The sequence below is a fragment of the Argentina silus genome, assembly GCF_951799395.1.
Source record: "Argentina silus genome assembly, chromosome: 1".
Lineage (NCBI taxonomy): Eukaryota > Metazoa > Chordata > Actinopteri > Argentiniformes > Argentinidae > Argentina > Argentina silus.
The window spans coordinates 738,265-755,764 of NC_139655.1; the positions used below are offsets into that span (position 1 = coordinate 738,265).

The 17,500-nt window shown below is 45.1% G+C and overlaps 1 protein-coding gene across 2 annotated transcripts in view; it reads left to right on the forward strand.

The window, feature by feature from the left end:
- LOC310806385 (uncharacterized protein) overlaps nucleotides 1–13,550 on the forward strand; it is a 62,604-nt gene extending 49,054 nt beyond the window's left edge. Inside the window, exons 1-7 of one of the 2 annotated variants that reach the window (XM_083672461.1) lie at nucleotides 2,548–2,556; nucleotides 4,884–4,958; nucleotides 9,829–10,686; nucleotides 11,341–11,409; nucleotides 11,548–11,622; nucleotides 11,826–11,903; nucleotides 12,111–13,550. In XM_083672461.1, coding sequence (XP_083528587.1) covers nucleotides 9,831–10,686; nucleotides 11,341–11,409; nucleotides 11,548–11,622; nucleotides 11,826–11,903; nucleotides 12,111–13,477 — 2,445 coding nt within the window. In that variant the 5' untranslated portion in view covers nucleotides 2,548–2,556; nucleotides 4,884–4,958; nucleotides 9,829–9,830 and the 3' untranslated portion in view covers nucleotides 13,478–13,550. Of the gene's footprint in view, nucleotides 1–2,547; nucleotides 2,557–4,883; nucleotides 4,959–9,828; nucleotides 10,687–11,340; nucleotides 11,410–11,547; nucleotides 11,623–11,825; nucleotides 11,904–12,110 lie in introns of those variants that run through there. The other variant, XM_083672462.1, reaches the window with a different exon arrangement.
- The last annotated feature ends 3,950 nt before the right edge of the window (nucleotides 13,551–17,500 follow it).

The window sequence follows — 17,500 nt, forward strand, 5'->3', positions numbered from 1 at the left end:
TTTCTCCTTCTCTCTTCTTCTTTTCAGCTGAAGCTGTTGAAGGTGAGTGATGACTTGTATTTGTTCCACTAAAAGATACAAAACTCTTTAAGAAATTGACGTCCAACAAATCTGCTTTAGAAAAGACTGAAGAATGTAGATCTGCTACTTGACTTTGAACCCTCCCTCCCTCCCTCCCTCCGTCCCTCCCTCCCTCCCTCCTTCCCTCCCTCTACCATCCCTCTCCCCTCCCTCCCTCCCTCCCTCCCTCCCTCTACACACTCTCCATCCCTCTACCCTCCATCCCTCTTCCCTCCATCCCTCTTCCCTCCCTCCCTCCCTCTACCATCCCTCCCTCCCTCCCTCCCACCCTCCCTCCTCCCTCTACTCACCCACCCCCCCTCCCTCCCTCCTCCTTCCCTCCCTCCCTCTACCCTCCCTGTTTCCCTCCCTCCCTCCTTCCCTGTCCATCCTCCATACCTGCCTCCCTCCCTCCCTCTTTTTACCTTCCCTCCCTTCCACTCTCCCTCCCACTCTCCCTCCCTCAATCACTCCCTCCCTCTTAATTCCCTTTACCCTCTTTCCCTCCCGCTACCCTCCCTCTACCCTCCCTCCCTCCTCCATCCCTCACTCCCTCCCTCCCTCCCTCTATCCTCCCTCTACCCCCCCTTCCTCCCTCTCTCTCTCTCCCTCCCTCTAGTCTCCCTCCCTCTCTCTGTCTCTCTCTCTCCCTCACTCCCAAAACCCACCCTCCCTCCCTCCCTCCCAACCTCCCCACCCTACACCCTCTACCCTCTTTCCCGCCCACCATCCCTCCCTCCCTCTATCCTCCCTTTATCCTCCCTCCCTCACTCCCTCCCTCCCTCTACCCTCCCTCTACTCTCCCTCCCTCACTCCCTCCCTCCCTCTACCCTCCCTCCCTCTCTCCCTCCCTCCCTCCATCCCTCTACCCTCCCTCTACTCTCCCTCCCCCCCTCCCTCCCTCCTCCTTCCCTCCCTCCCTCTACCCTCCCTGTTTCCCTCCCTCCCTCCTTCCCTGTCCATCCTCCATACCTGCCTCCCTCCCTCCCTCTTTTTACCTTCCCTCCCTTCCACTCTCCCTCCCACTCTCCCTCCCTCAATCACTCCCTCCCTCTTAATTCCCTTTACCCTCTTTCCCTCCCGCTACCCTCCCTCTACCCTCCCTCCCTCCTCCATCCCTCACTCCCTCCCTCCCTCCCTCTATCCTCCCTCTACCCCCCCTTCCTCCCTCTCTCTCTCTCCCTCCCTCTAGTCTCCCTCCCTCTCTCTGTCTCTCTCTCTCCCTCACTCCCAAAACCCACCCTCCCTCCCTCCCTCCCAACCTCCCCACCCTACACCCTCTACCCTCTTTCCCGCCCACCATCCCTCCCTCCCTCTATCCTCCCTTTATCCTCCCTCCCTCACTCCCTCCCTCCCTCTACCCTCCCTCTACTCTCCCTCCCTCACTCCCTCCCTCCCTCTACCCTCCCTCCCTCTCTCCCTCCCTCCCTCCATCCCTCTACCCTCCCTCTACTCTCCCTCCCTCCCTCTCTCCCTCCCTCCCTCCCTCCCTCCCTCTCCCCTCCCTGAAAGTAACAGACAGTAATAATGAACACTAACAACCAGCCATGTTTCATTCCATTTACTTTGGAGTCTTCCAGCATGATCCTCTTGACTATTGATCATTGGTTCAATCTGATTTATTGATGTGGTTTATGAAGTGACAATTACTGACCTTTTCTCCTTCTCTCTTCTTCTTTTCAGCTGAAGCTGTTGAAGGTGAGTGATGACTTGTATTTGTTCCACTAAAAGATACAAAACTCTTTAAGAAATTGAAGTCCAACAAATCTGCTTTAGGAAAGACTGAAGAATGTAGATCTGCTACTTGACTTTGAACCCTCCCTCCCTCCCTCCCTCCCTCCCTCCCTCCCTCCCTCACTCACTCTCCTTTTCCTCACCTACCCTCTCCCTCCCTCCCTCCCTCCCTCTACCCTCCCTCCCTCCCTCCCTTTCTTCACCTACTCTCCCCCTTCCTCCCTCTAGTCACCCACCCTCCCCTTCCCTCTCTCCCTCTACCCTCGCTTCCTCCTTCTCTCCCTCCCTCCCTCCGTCTACCCTCCCTTTTTCCTCCCTCCCTCCCTCCCTCAATCCCTCCCTTCCTCCCTCTACCATCCCTCCCTCGCTCCCAAAACCCACCCACCCAGCCTCCCTCCTTCCCTCCCTTTCTTCACCCACCCACCCCTTCCTCCCTCCCTCTACTCACCCACCCTCCCCCTCTCTCTCTCACTCTCCCTCGCTCCCAAAACCCACCCACCCTCCCTCCCTCCCTCCCTCCTCCTTCCCTCTCCCCACCCTCCCTCCCTCCCTCCCTCCCTCTCCCCTCCCTGAAAGTAACAGACAGTAATAATGAACACTAACAACCAGCCATGTTTCATTCCATTTCCTTTGGAGTCTTCCAGCATGATCCTCTTGACTATTGATCATTGGTTCAATCTGATTTATTGATGTGGTTTATGAAGTGACAATTACTGACCTTTTCTCCTTCTCTCTTCTTCTTTTCATCTGAAGGTTTTAAAGGTGAGTGATGACTTGTATTTGTTCCACTAAAAGATACAAAACTCTTTAAGAAATTGACGTCCAACAAATCTGCTTTAGAAAAGACTGAAGAATGTAGATCTGCTACTTGACTTTGAACCCTCCCTCCCTCCCTCCCTCCATCTACCCTCCCTTTTTCCTCCCTCCCTCCCTCCCTCCCTCTACCCTCGCTTCCTCCATCTCTCCATCCCTCCCCATCTCTCCATCCCTCCCTCCGTCTACCCTCCCTTTTTCCTCCCTCCCTCCCTCAATCCCTCCCTTCCTCCCTCTACCATCCCTCCCTCAACCCTCCTTCCCTCCCTCGCTCCCAAAACCCACCCACCCAGCCTCCCTCCTTCCCTCCCTTTCCTCACCCACCCACCCCTTCCTCCCTCCCTCTACTCACCCACCCTCCCCCTCCCTCCTTCTACCCTCCCTCCCTCCCTCTACCCTCCCTCCCGACCTCTCTCTCTCACTCTCCCTCGCTCCCAAAACCCACCCACCCTCCCTCCTTCCCTCCTTTTCCTCACCCACCCTCCTCCTACTTCCCTCCCTCTCCCCTCCCTGAAAGTAACAGAAAGTAATAATGAACACTAACAACCAGCCATGTTTCATTCCATTCCATTCCTCCCTCTCTCCCTCCCTCATTCTAGTCACCCACTCTCCCCCTCCCTCCCTCTCTCCCCCCGACCTCTACTCTCCCTCACTCCCTCCCTCTACCCAGCCACCCTCCCCCTCCCTCCCTCCCTCTATCCTCCCTTTATCCTCCCTCCCTTCATACCTACCTCCTTCCCTCCCTCCCCTTCTACACTCCCTCCCTCCCTCCATCTATCCATCCTTCTACCCTCCCTTTATCCTCCCTCCCTCCCTCCCTCTGCACTCCCTCTACCCCTCTACCATCTCTCCTTTCATCCCTTCCTCCCTCCCTCTACCCTCCCTCCCTCCCTCCATCCCTCCCTCACTCCTTCCCTCCCTCCCACCATCCCTCTACCCGCCCTCCTTCCCTCCCTCCATACCTCCCCCCCACCCTCCTTCCTTCCTTCCATCTATCCATCCTTCTACCCTCCCTCCCTCTTTCCCTACCTCCCTCCATACTTCCCTCCCTCCATCTATCCACCCCTCTACCCTTTCTCCCTCCCTCCCTCTTTCCCTTCTTCTCTCCCTCATCTATCCATCCCTCTACGCTCTCTCCCTCCCTCCCTCCGTACCACCCTCCCTCCCTCTCTCCCTCCCTCCCTCCCTCCCTCCATCCTTCCCTCCCTCCCTATACCCTCCCTCCATCCCTCCCTCCCTCCATACCTCCCCCCCACCCTCCCTCCTTCCTTCCATCTATCCATCCCTCTACCCTCTCTCCCTCCCTCCCTCTTTCCCTACTTCTCTCCTTCCATCTATCCATCCCTCTACCCTCTCTCCCTCCCTCCCTCCGTACCACCCTCCCTCTCTCCCTCCCTCCCTCCCTCCCTCCATCCCTCCCTCTATCCCTACCTCCCTCTCTCTACCATCCCTCTACCCCCCCTCCCTCCCTCCCCCCTCCCTCCCTCCATCTACCCTCCTTCCCTCCCTCCCTCCCAAAACCCATCCACCCACCCCTCCCTCCCTCTACTCACCCACCCTCCCCCTCCCTCACTCTACCTTCCCTCCCTACCTCCCTTCATCTATCCCTCTACCATCCCTCCCTCCATCTACCCTCCCTCTCTCCCTCCATCCCTCCCTCCCTCTCCTCACCCATCCTCCCTCTTCCTCCCTCTAGTCACCCACCCTCCCTTTTTCTCCCTCCCTCCCTCTACCCTGTCTCCTTCCCTCCCTCTACCCTCCCTTTACCCACCCTCCCTCCCTCTACTCAACCTCCCTCCCTCCCTCCCTCTAGTCACCCACCCTCCCCCTCTATCCCTCCCTCCCTACCTCCCTCTCTCTACCATCCCTCTACCCTCCCTCCCTCCCTCTACACTCCCTCTATCCCTCCCTCCCTACCTCCCTCTCTCTACCATCCCTCTACCCTCCCTCCCTCCCTCTACACTCCCTCTCTCCCTCCCTCCCAAAACCCACCCACCCACCCCTCCCTCCCTCTACTCACCCACCCTCCCCTGGCTCTTTATGTCATGCATACAAAGGCTTAATGAATGCTTTATGAATGCTACATTATCACCTCTCTCAGTAAAGTGTTCCCCACATTCTCACAAGCTCTTCCTCTGGTGGACATGGTCATTGGATAGACTGAGATAGGAGATTGAGTAACTGGAGGTATTTGATTAGTGTGTGTTGCCTTGTGTTGATGTGCTGTAGTCTGTTACACAGAACTCACCTCTCAGTTTCTCCTAACGTGGATCCAGGTCTCGCTGCAGAGTGGTTAAGGAACGAGAGTGTGGAGAAGAAGCTGAAGAGAGAGAAATCAGCTGATCTGCTTGGTAAGTGTGAGACAGTCTGGAGGAGAATTATAGAATAGATGGTTTCATATAATAAAAGATAATAGAGATAATAGAGATATAGAGTAATAGAGATAATAGAGTAATAGAGATAATAGCGTAATAGAGATAATAGAGTAATAGAGATAATAGAGAAATAGAGATAATAGAGATAATAGAGAAATAGAGAAATAGAGATAATAGAGTAATAGAGATAATAGAGTAATAGAGATAATAGAGTAATAGAGATGATAGAATAATAGAGATATAGAGTAATAGAGATAATAGAGTAATAGAGATATAGAGTAATAGAGATAATAGAGTAATAGAGATATAGAGTAATAGAGATAATAGAGTAATAGAGTAATAGAGATATAGAGTAATAGAGATAATAGAGTAATAGCGTAATAGAGATAATAGAGTAATAGAATAATAGAGATAATAGCGTAATAGAGATAATAGAGTAATAGAGATAATAGAGTAATAGAGTAATAGAGATAATAGAGAAATAGAGATAATAGAGATAATAGAGTAATAGAGATATAGAGATAATAGCGTAATAGAGATAATAGAGTAATAGAGATAATAGAGATAATAGAGTAATAGAGATAATAGAGTAATAGAGGTAATAGAGTAATAGAGATAATAGAGAAATAGAGATAATAGAGTAATATAGATAATAGAGTAATAGAGATAACAGAGATAATAGAGTAATAGAGATAATAGAGTAATAGAGATAATAGAGTAATAGAGATAATAGAGTAATAGAGATATAGCGTAATAGAGATAATAGAGATAATAGAGAAATAGAGATAATAGAGTAATAGAGATAATAGAGTAATAGAGTAATAGAGATAATAGAGTAATAGAGATAATAGAGTAATAGATATAATAGAGTAATAGAGTAATAGAGATAATAGAGTAATAGAGATAATAGAGTAATAGAGATATAGCGTAATAGAGATAATAGAGATAATAGAGAAATAGAGATAATAGAGTAATAGAGATAATAGAGTAATAGAGATAATAGAGATAATAGAGATAATAGAGATAATAGAGATATAGAGTAATAGAGTAATAGAGATAATAGAGTAATAGAGATATAGAGATATAGAGTAATAGAGATAATAGAGTAATAGAGATATAGAGATAATAGCGTAATAGAGATAATAGAGATAATAGAGATAATAGAGTAATAGAGATAATAGAGAAATAGAGTAATAGAGATAATAGAGTAATAGAGATAATAGAGTAATAGCATAATAGAGATAATAGAGTAATAGAGATAATAGAGTAATAGAGATAATAGAGTAATAGAGATAATAGAGATATAGAGATATAGAGTAATAGAGATAATAGAGTAATAGAGATATAGAGATAATAGCGTAATAGCGTAATAGAGTAATAGAGTAATAGAGAAATAGAGTAATAGAGATAATAGAGTAATAGAGATAATAGAGTAATAGAGATAATAGAGATAATAGAGATAATAGAGATAATAGAGTAATAGAGATAATAGAGATAATAGAGAAATAGAGATAATAGAGTAATAGAGATAATAGAGTAATAGAGATAATAGAGGTAATAGAGATAATAGAGTAATAGAGATAATAGAGTAATAGAGATAATAGAGATGATAGAGTAATGGAGATAATAGAGTAATAGAGATAATAGAGAAATAGAGATAATAGAGATAATAGAGTAATAGAGATAAATAGAGTAATAGAGATAATAGAGTCTGGAGGAGATTGAGACAGAATGAATGAATGAATGAATGAATGCATCAACTGAATCAGTGAAATCACTTCATGGTTTATTCAACCCAGATGGCTGTTGATTGCCAGAGAAGTGTAGATGAGAGAAATGATCAATGTGTTTTTTACATTTTTGATTGAATGATAAAAATCTAAACATGAGTGAATCTATACAGTCATGAGAAAAAATTAGGACACCCTATGAAAACCTTTGTCTTCTTCAACATATTCAAACATATGGACATTTGATATTCATTTGAACAATATTGAAAAATTGAGGTAATATAACTAAACAAATACAACTGAAACAAATTATTTAAAAAATGATTGGTAAAATGTAATTAATAGAAATGCAATCTTCATGTGAGGAAAAAGTTAGGACACCCCCACATTTAGTTCCACTTAAAATGCCTAAAATTATAATAAAGAGCACCACATCAGGTGCAAATGATTAGAACAGCGTTACAGAGGATTTTGGAGGAGCCTGTCCTATTTAAACCTCAGATATTTAGTTTGGTTTGCTCTTGATTGTTGAAGTGAGTTGCATCACCATGGCGAGATCAAAAGAGCTCTCTGAGGCCTTCAGAAGAAAAATTGTAGATGCATATGAGTCTGGGAAGGGATATAAAAAGATCTCCAAACTATTCGAAATTGGCCATTCCACTGTCCGGAAAATAATTTACAAGTGGAGAACATTTAAAACCACCACCAACATGGCCAGGTCAGGCCGCCCAAGCAAGTTCAGCCTAAGAGCTGACCGAAAGATGCTTAAAGAAGTCTCCAACAATCCCAGAATGTCATCACGAGACCTACAGGTATCTCTTGCCACAATTGATGTCAAAGTACATGCATCCACCATAAGAAAGAGACTGAACAAGTTTGCATTACATGGGAGGTGTGCAAGGAGGAAACCCCTGCTGTCAAAAAAAAACATCAGGGCAAGACTAAAGTTTGCCAGAGAACACCTAGAGAAAGACCAGAACTTCTGGAACAATGTGCTTTGGACAGATGAATCCAAAGTTGAACTATTTGGGCACAGTAAGAGTAGACATGTTTGGCGCAAAACCAAGACAGCATTTGAGAACAAGAACCTCATACCAACTGTGAAGCATGGGGGTGGAAATGTCATGGTTTGGGGCTGCTTTTCTGCAGCAGGGCCTGGTCAGCTCACCATCATAGAATCCACTATGAATTTTGTATTGTATCAGAGGGTGCTTGAGGAAAATGTGAGACCATCTGTTCGAAAGTTGAAGCTGAAGCAGATGTGGACCATGCAACATGACAATGACCCAAAACATTCCAGTAAATCTACCAAGGAATGGCTCAAGAAAAATAAATTGAGAGTTCTGGAATGGTCAAGTCAAAGCCCGGATCTTAATCTTATTGAGATGCTGTGGATTGATTTGAAACTGGCTGTGCATGCAAGACACCCCTCGAACATCACACAGCTGAAAGAATTCTGCAAGGAGGAGTGGGAAAAACTTTCTCTCAATTGATGTCAGAGACCTGTAGACAGTTATAAGAAACGTCTAATTGAGGTTATTTCAGCCAAGGGGGGCAATACTAGCTATTAGGGCATAGGAAGTCCTAACTTTTTCCTCAGTAGGAATTGGCATTATTGTTAATTTTTCGTTAAATAAATGATTACAAAGTTACATTTTCATAGTTTTTTGTTCAATTACATCCCCTTTATCTATAGACATTGTTAGAAAGAAGATAACATATTGATATGTCCATATTTTTAAGAGAATAACTTAATATTTTGGGGGGTGTCCTAACTTTTTCTCATGACTGTATTTGTTGAATATATCCATTTTCTTTAACATAAAACAATGTCTACAGTATATTCAATGCATAACTACGTTTATCATTTATTGTAGTCCTGTGGCTCAGTTGGTAGAGCACAGCGCTAACAACGCTTAGGTTGTGGGTTTGATTCCCACTGGGACCATCTATACTGAAATGTATGGATGCACTCACTGCAATGTAAGACGCTTTGGATAAAAGCGTCAGCTAAATGGCATATTTACATACAGTACCAGTCAAAAGTTTGGACACACCTTCTCATTCAATGGTTTTTCTTTATTTTTTATTATTTTCTACATTGTAGATGAATATCGAAGACATCAAAAACTATGAAGGAACACATATGGAATTATGTAGTAAACAAAAAAGTGTTAAACAAACCAGAATATGGTTTATATTTTAGATTCTTCAAAGTAGCCACCTTTTGCTTTGATGACAGCTTTGCACACTCTTGGCAAGGTGTGTCCAAACCTTTGACTGGTACTGTATACTGGTACTGGTACTGTACAAGGGATTATGTCCACCGAGCGTTGACTGTTCTTGACTATCAATGCTTTAGCAAAAATTACATGAGTTGAATTCAGACTGCAACTGGGTTTTACACGTCAGCCTGCCCTGTCACAATGTGTGTTTATTGCCATCAGTCAAATCACATGTATTCTACATTTACTGTATGTGTATCATTCCACCCACACCCACACACACACAAATACCCCCCCCCACACACACACACACACCACACACACACACATACCCCCCCCCCCCACACACACACACACACACACACCACACACACACACACACACACACACACACCCACACACACTACCTCTTTGTGTCAGACTGTGTTTCTGTCTCATACACCCTTCTATCTTCTAGGCTGGTTGAGACTGAGGGAGACAGTGATTGTCACATTATTACAATCAAACACCAGCCCAGAGCCACACACCTCACACACACACACACACACACACACACACACACACACACACACACACACACACACACACACACACACAATACCCACCCACACACACACACACCCAGACATACAAATACCCACCCACACACACACACACACAAATACCCCCTCACACATACACACACACACCCACCCAGACACACAAATACCCCCAGACACACCCACATATACCCCCCCCCCCACACACACACACATATACCCCCCCCCACACACACACACACACACACATATACCCCCCCCCCCCCACACACACACACACACACACACACAGAGCAATTGTTCTTCCTGCTAATACAACAGTCAATAAATCATGTGTTCAAATCCCCTTCAGAGATGGACAACAAACTTCTAAAGGAGAGGGACAGACTGATGGATAAGAATAAGACTCTGGAGGAGATGAACAGACAACTTAAGGACACAGAGAGCAGACTGGAGAAAACCACAACACAACTGAATGAGAACATCAAAGAGAGACACACAGACCTTCAGCAGAGAGACACACAGTTGGCTGATATGACCCTGCAGGCGAGAGAGAAAGAGAGACTACTGGAGAACACTGCCAATGAGGTGGAGGAGAGTAAGAGACAACTGGAGGAGAAAGACAAACAGCTAGCAGAGAGAGACAAACTACTAACAGAAAAAAACAGTGAACTAAAGGAGAAAAGGCAGGAACTCGGAGAGATGAGAAAACAACTAGAAGAGAAGGACAAGCAGCTAGAAGAGAAGGACAAGCAGCTAGAAGAGAGAGAGAAGCAACTAAAGGAAAGAGATGGACAACTAGAGGAGAGGAACCAGAGACTGGGAGAGAAGGACCAACAACTAGAGGAGAGGAACCAGAGACTGGGAGAGAAGGACCAACAACTAGAGGAGATGAACCAGAGACTGGGAGACAAGGACCATCAACTAGAGGAGAGGAATCAGAGACTGGGAGAGAAGGACCATCAACTAGAGGAGAGGAACCAGAGACTGGGAGAGAAGGACCAACAACTAGAGGAGAGGAACCAGAGACTGGGAGAGAAGGACCAACAACTAGAGGAGAGGAACCAGAGACTGGGAGAGAAGGACCAACAACTAGAGGAGAAAGACAGACTTCTGCATGAACTAACCAAACAGCAAGCAGAGAGAGACAAGCAGTTGAAAGACAGAGACAGACAAGTGGAGGATGTGAACACTGAAAATACACAACTTGGTGAGATGTGAAAGAAAAAAAACTGTTATATGTACGATATAATATTGTTACATTTACATTTACATTCATGGCATTTAGCAGACGCCTTTATCCAAAGCGACTTACAACAAATACATGTGTTTAAGTAAGTGAATCATCTATCCATCAGTCATCATAAGAAGAAGTAATCAATGCAAAATTTCCATTGAAGACGCATTTTGTCCAGGATTAATCATCCTGTAATAATAAGGCTTAATCTGTGTCCAGGATTATGCTTAATCTGTGTATCTCGTCATTGATTAGTTGATATATACATAAGGTCAGGTGTACTGTAGAAATAGAATTAGAAATATAATATATAAGAAAATATAAATAGTTTCAGTGAACTGAAACGATACATAGGGTCCCTGAAGGAATATTTCTTTAGAAAAACAAACAAACCAACAAACACTGCTTTACAAAACACACAACTGACATCATTATTTGTTTGTGTCCAACAGTATTTGAAGTGTGTGTGAGAGAGAGAGAGAGAGAGAGAGTAATATTAATATAATAATATAATAATGACAATGTACAATACTCATTAAACAGTACTATGTTTGTGGATATGAGTGTTATTGCTTTCCTGCCCACTGTCAACAGAATTCATGTCCTAGTTTTCCTCTATAATTTCAGCACAACAGATATGTGATCTGAAGACTGAAGTAGAGAGACTGAAGAGTGAGGTCTCCGCCCAGATGACTGGTGAGTGTGATGGAGAAACCTCCATGATTTCAAGAGGCTTCAAATTAAATGTTTCTTTCCTTTCAGAACACAGAACTAATTCCAAATGTTCCTTAAGGTTCTAAACATTCTACAATGAAATGGTTGTTGTTGTTGTAGAGAGAGGAGAGACCTCAGATACAGGCCTCAGACTCCCCATCAGGAGGAGACGCAGCATGGAGCTGCCTCCAAACAGTGAGTCATCACCACAGCCAGAGATGTGTGAAACAGCTACATACAGCTCATCATCTTGATCCTCACTTGTTCTACTCTTTATTTCACTACTTGTTTTACTACATTACCATCAGAATTCTCCATTCCTTTGAAGTTCTGATAGTAATTGTTGTGGTGACCCCAACATGTCAGTATGTTGACTGGTCCCCTGTGTTGTGTTGCAGTGGGAGGAGAGACCTCAGATACAGACCCCACACTGCCACTGAGGAGGAGACACAGCATGGAGTGGATTCCTCCTACTAGTAAGTAGTTGCTGCTCTCTAAAACATTACTGATCCTGACATTCCACACTGTGATTTTCAGAACACACTCGAAACAATCAATTCCTTCAATACCCTCAATTTATTATTAATATTCTTGTCAGTGTGTTTAATATATCCCCTGATTATTAAATATATCATGTGTATTTCCAGCATGTGTTGTTACCATTGTCCTGTGTTGTGTTGCAGTGGGAGGAGAGAGCAGCAGTCCAGACTCCCCAGTGTCTCCCAGTGTGTCTGAGCTGAGACTGGTGCTGCTGGGGAGGACTGGGGCTGGGAGGAGTGCAGCAGGAAACACCATCCTGGGCAGAGAGGAGTTTGGGGCCCAGGCCAGCCCCTCTGCAGTGACCCAGAGGAGTAAGAGGAGAGAGGGGGACGTGTGTGGGAGACGGCTGGTGCTGGTGGACACTCCAGACTGGTTCAGCCCTGGACTCTCTCTGGAGGAGATGAGACAGGATGTGGGGCTCTGTGTCCGTCTGTCTGCCCCGGGACCCCACGCCTTCCTCCTGGTCCTATCAGTGGAGCCCTCTAAGGGGAAGGAGAGAATGGCGCTGGAGAGAATGGAGGAGATGTTTGGGGAGGGTTGTTGGGGACACACTGTCATTATCTTCACCCATACAGACAGTCTGAAAGAGTACAGCATTGAGGAGTTTCTCCAAGCAGGAAGTCAGGACCTCCAGAAGCTTGTAGAGAAATGTGGGAACAGGTACCATGTCCTCAACATTAAGGACAGGGCCCATGGCACTCAGGTCCCAGAGCTGCTACACCAGGTAGAGGAGATGGTGGCAGGAAACAGAGAGAGCTTCTACAGCAGTCAGACCTACCAGGAGGCAGAGGCCCAGGTCAGAGAGATGGAGGGAGCAATACAGAGGGAGAGAGAGGAGAGGAAACAGAGAGAGGAGAGAGAGGTGAAGGAGAGGCTTGAGAAGGAGCTGCGGGACTCTCTGAAGAAGATAGAGGGAGTAATCCAGGAGCACGAGGGAGAGATCAGAACACTCAGTGATAGAACAACTGAACTGGAGAGACAGGTGAGAGAAGAGAAGGATGAGGAGAAGAAAAGAGAGCTGGAGAGGGAGCTAAAGAGTGAGTCTGGTCGAAGGGAGGAGATGGAGAGAAAGCTGCAGAGATTTAGAGAGAAGAGAGAGAATGAGAGGAGGGAGAGGGAGGAGAGACACAGACAGGAGATTGAGGAGATCAGGGAGAACTATGAAGGAGATGCCAGAGTTGAAGCAGAGAGAAACCTGATCAAGGTCGTCCTACCTGAGTTACAGAGGAACATCATGATCTCAAAGACCAAGATGCAGAGGGAGTTCAGCAGACAGATGGAGGAGAAGGACAGACAGATAGAGAGACTGAAGGAGGATAAGAACAGAGAGATAGAGAGACAGATGGGGGAGATGGAGAGACTGAGACAGAATTTAAAAGAGCTCAATGATGCTCACTTCATTTTGGAAGAGAGACTGGTCAGAGGGGGGAGGGTTCAAAGGGGTCTGATGGGAGGATTGGGCTGGGTCAGGAGAAACTCATCAAGTTGGCTTCTCCACAATCTGACATGATTCCCCAACACAGACAATGACCTCAAATACACTGTCCCCAATGCTGAGTGGCTGGGGAAGGAGGGGAGGTCAGGAGGGGACCTGGGGGAGTGATGGGGGAGGAGGGGACCTGGGGGAGGAGTGGGCCTGGGGGAGTGATGGGGAAGGGGGAGGAGGAGTGATAGGGGAGGGGGAGCAATGGACCTGGGGGAGGAGTGGGCCTGGGGGAGGAGTGGACCTGGGGGAGTGATGGGGAGGGGGAGTGATGGGGGAGGGGGAGGAGTGGACCTGGGGAAGTGATGGGGAGGAGGGGGCCTGGGGGAGTGATGGGGGAGGGGGCCTGGGGGAGTGATGGGGGGAGAGGGAGAAGGGGGCCTGGGGGAGTGATGATCACTGTGAGAGAGAGGTGAAAGAATCACACTGTATTGATCACTGTGAGTGAACCACACACTGTTTTGATGTTGTTAAATGTACAGGACTCACCTGACGTTAGTGATGAGAGTGTAGCCTTGTACCAACACACAGTGGACATAACCGTCCATCATAAGAGTCCATGGGTGTCGATAGCTACCAGGATTCTCCTGACCAGGAGCGATGCAGCACAGCAGTGAAGTGGATATTCTGGTTAATCAAATGCTTGTTGTGATGAATTATTGTGGAGTAGGAACCAATATTTACAAAATGGTTAAAACCTGAAAGCCATTAGTGTTGTAGTCTCTCCTCTGTCCACTAGAGGGCAGCACAGAACACTACTTCCTCAGGATGACCAAACAGCTGTCATACTCTCAAACCACCAACAGGGGGCTCTTATACATGGATGGAAAGGCTACTGTATGGTGTTGTCATGGTGACCGTGGGGTCGATAATGCATATGTGTACAGAATATGTTTTTATTTTATTCGTTGTAACTCCTGGCTGCACAAGGAATTTATCTTCTGGGACAGTAATGTTTTTAACTGGATTGATATGAATCCATTTATGTTCTGTAATGAAAATGTCAAATAAAAGTGTAAAGGAAGAACATGTCTTGTGAATGTTTCTGTTTCGTGAGATGATAAATCATACGCTCTCTTTCAGGTTGGACAATTTCAGAATATTGAACATAATACTCAGCTTTTATTCAAATGGTTAACTTTTCTGACTGTCACTTGAATATTGTTATATATAATATTGTATAAAATTATAATAATATTGATATTATCTGCACATACTTTAAGCACAATATAACACACACACACACACACACACAAATACATACACACACACACACATACACATACACACACACACACAGATACACACACACACACACAATTGTGTGTCTAGAGGTGACACAGGTTGTTTATAATGGAATGGAGTTTTCACCTTTCTGTCTCAGGTGGCTGCCTCTTTGAATAGTGCAGGCATGCAGAAACGCAATAGCTAAGGTTTCATATTTCATATGTTTCATCTTGAAACTGTTGACTTCAATGATCTCTAAACATCATACTTTAGAAACAGCCCTGATAGGACCAACAGGATTTGAACCTGGGTCTCCTGCCCCACGGAGGTGACTCACCCAGTGATGGGAACTCTCTCATAGTCGTGGTGGTGACAACAAGGTCTTGGTTATAGGAGTGTTTTATTCACCTTCCTCCTCAGCTCCTCCTCCATACACACTGGTTTCCTTCAGAGCCACTTCCATCTGGGAGGGAATCAACCAGAAGAGACTAATTTGACTGAAATGAAGACCAGCTCCACACATGAATATCACACCACTTCAGTAGAGGTTTGGTCTCTTTGAACCAAGAGTTCTCAGATCCAGTTTCATGATATCAACTTGATCTGTTGTTCATTTCACCAGCGTCAATCTAATTCTAAAGCTCTATAAACATACCCACTGATACTAACACACACACAAACACGTAAACACACATAAACACACCCGCAAGTACACACACGCATGAACACACGCACACACACACACAAACACGTAAACACACATAAACACACCCGTAAGTACGCACACGCACGAACACACGCACGTATGTCTGCTTATATGTACATGAAGTAATTCATGTCCTTACATCTATCAGTAACACTACTGAACTGTTGTTTTCTGCTCAAATGATAAACATATGTTGTAGTTGTCGTGGTTTTACCTCCATGGTTTCAGTATTGTATGCTTCAATTGGTTTATTGTTTGAGTGAAAGTGACAGCCGGCTGCTCTAGTAATGTACAGAACGGCCGCTGTGGGGTCGAGAGGGGGAACTACTTCATGTCCAGAAAGCTCTGAATTACAAAACACTGGAAAAGTAATAAAGACAAGAGTTGATGAAACGGTTCCCAGGACATCCTGTTGGTGTTCAAAGTTGTTTCTCTCACTAGAACTGAGGTGGTGGTGGACTTGAAACACGTGTTTCTGTTGTGTTTCTGTGTTTCTTTCATGTATTCCATCATGTAGCCTTGCATGCTGTGTGAGGGGCTTGTTTGTTAGTGAACCAGTGTTTGTGTGCATCAGATCAATATGTCATGATGTAATACTGTCATGATTGTAATGAAGTATTTCACAGATATTGGCTCCACATATCCTACTCTTCTACTCTTAACATCTTCTAATCTGTTATCTGATAGTTCAACTATAGTTGTTCAACTTGACTGTGTATCATAAGTCATCGTGTTCATAAGTCTTCATGTTTTGTGAAGTGAATGACCTGGATAAAAAACCTCACAGGTGACATGGTCACACCAGACCTTTCCAAACTTCTACCTACTGTACCAGAATACAATGATTCAATATGACCCGTATGAATCAAAGAGACCCTCTATTCAATACATAATACAACAACAAAACAAGAAATAAACACTTCTTCAACATATTAGATGACATGGATTCATATTCTCGTCATAATTGGAGACGACAGTTTATAAAAGTGCAGATTTACAAAGCTAGAATGGACGCGCGAGCGAGACTGGTCTCACACATCAAACGGCGCGAAAGAGGCTGCGCTCGTGCACGTCATCCACCACAGCCAACAGATTATGAATGAATATATATTAATATATATATTTAATGCTTATATTCAATATTATGAATGAATATATATTCATATATATTTACAGATTGACACCAAAAACATCTGGTTTTCAAAAAAGCATAAATCCTGACAGTCAGTGGTGTGGTGGCCTGGCACGAGCACACAGCTGCTCCCTGATCAAAGAAATGACAACGAATGAAACCAGCTGCCGCGAGCAGAGAAACACAGCAACGGTTCTCCTGCTAACGTCAGTTTACCTCAGGATCGGATTCACTGTTTACATGGATATTACACATCGGATATTCATTAGAGCGACATACAATAGTAACATAAACTACATACAACAGTTTGATCCATCACAGACTACATTTTACAACTTTTGTTCATTTCTATTCGACGGAGCGGACCTGAAACAGTTTACCTCTCAGATGTTACTGGACTCTGACGAGCACTGCGCGCGCACGCACACGTGAAGCCCAAAAGAAATACCTGGTGGAAAAAAGAAAATACATAAAAAGATGATTTGGCGAAATTGATCCTGTTCATATACGAACCTGTTACAGAAACAAGGAGACTTTAATATAGAATTAGATGCGGCCCTAGGTTTGGAACTTACTACAGGATTCCGGAAGCGTTGCTATGACGACAGCGTTCTTTGGCTCCCTGACCAACAAGCAGCGAAAGAATAATAATGGAAGTTTATCCAACTTTTTAGACTGTCCCTCAAATCACTTTGCAACAGTATATTGTTGGTATGTTGTGTTTCACATCTAATCCTAGGACGATTTATAGAGAAGAGATTTTAAAGGAAACATTCATTGGAAAAATCAAACAAAGTTTGAATGCCAACTGTTGACTTTTGCAAGTTGGACTTTTCCATGATCTCTCCGTTGATTACTTCTGACAAACTCTAGTTCGGGTAAGTCAAGTGCAGCGTCTTGAACCAAAAGTGAATGAGTTCAGCTGTCGACTACATGTTCAATTAAAAAGGCAACTATTTGGTTATTGGGATATCGCCTATCTAAC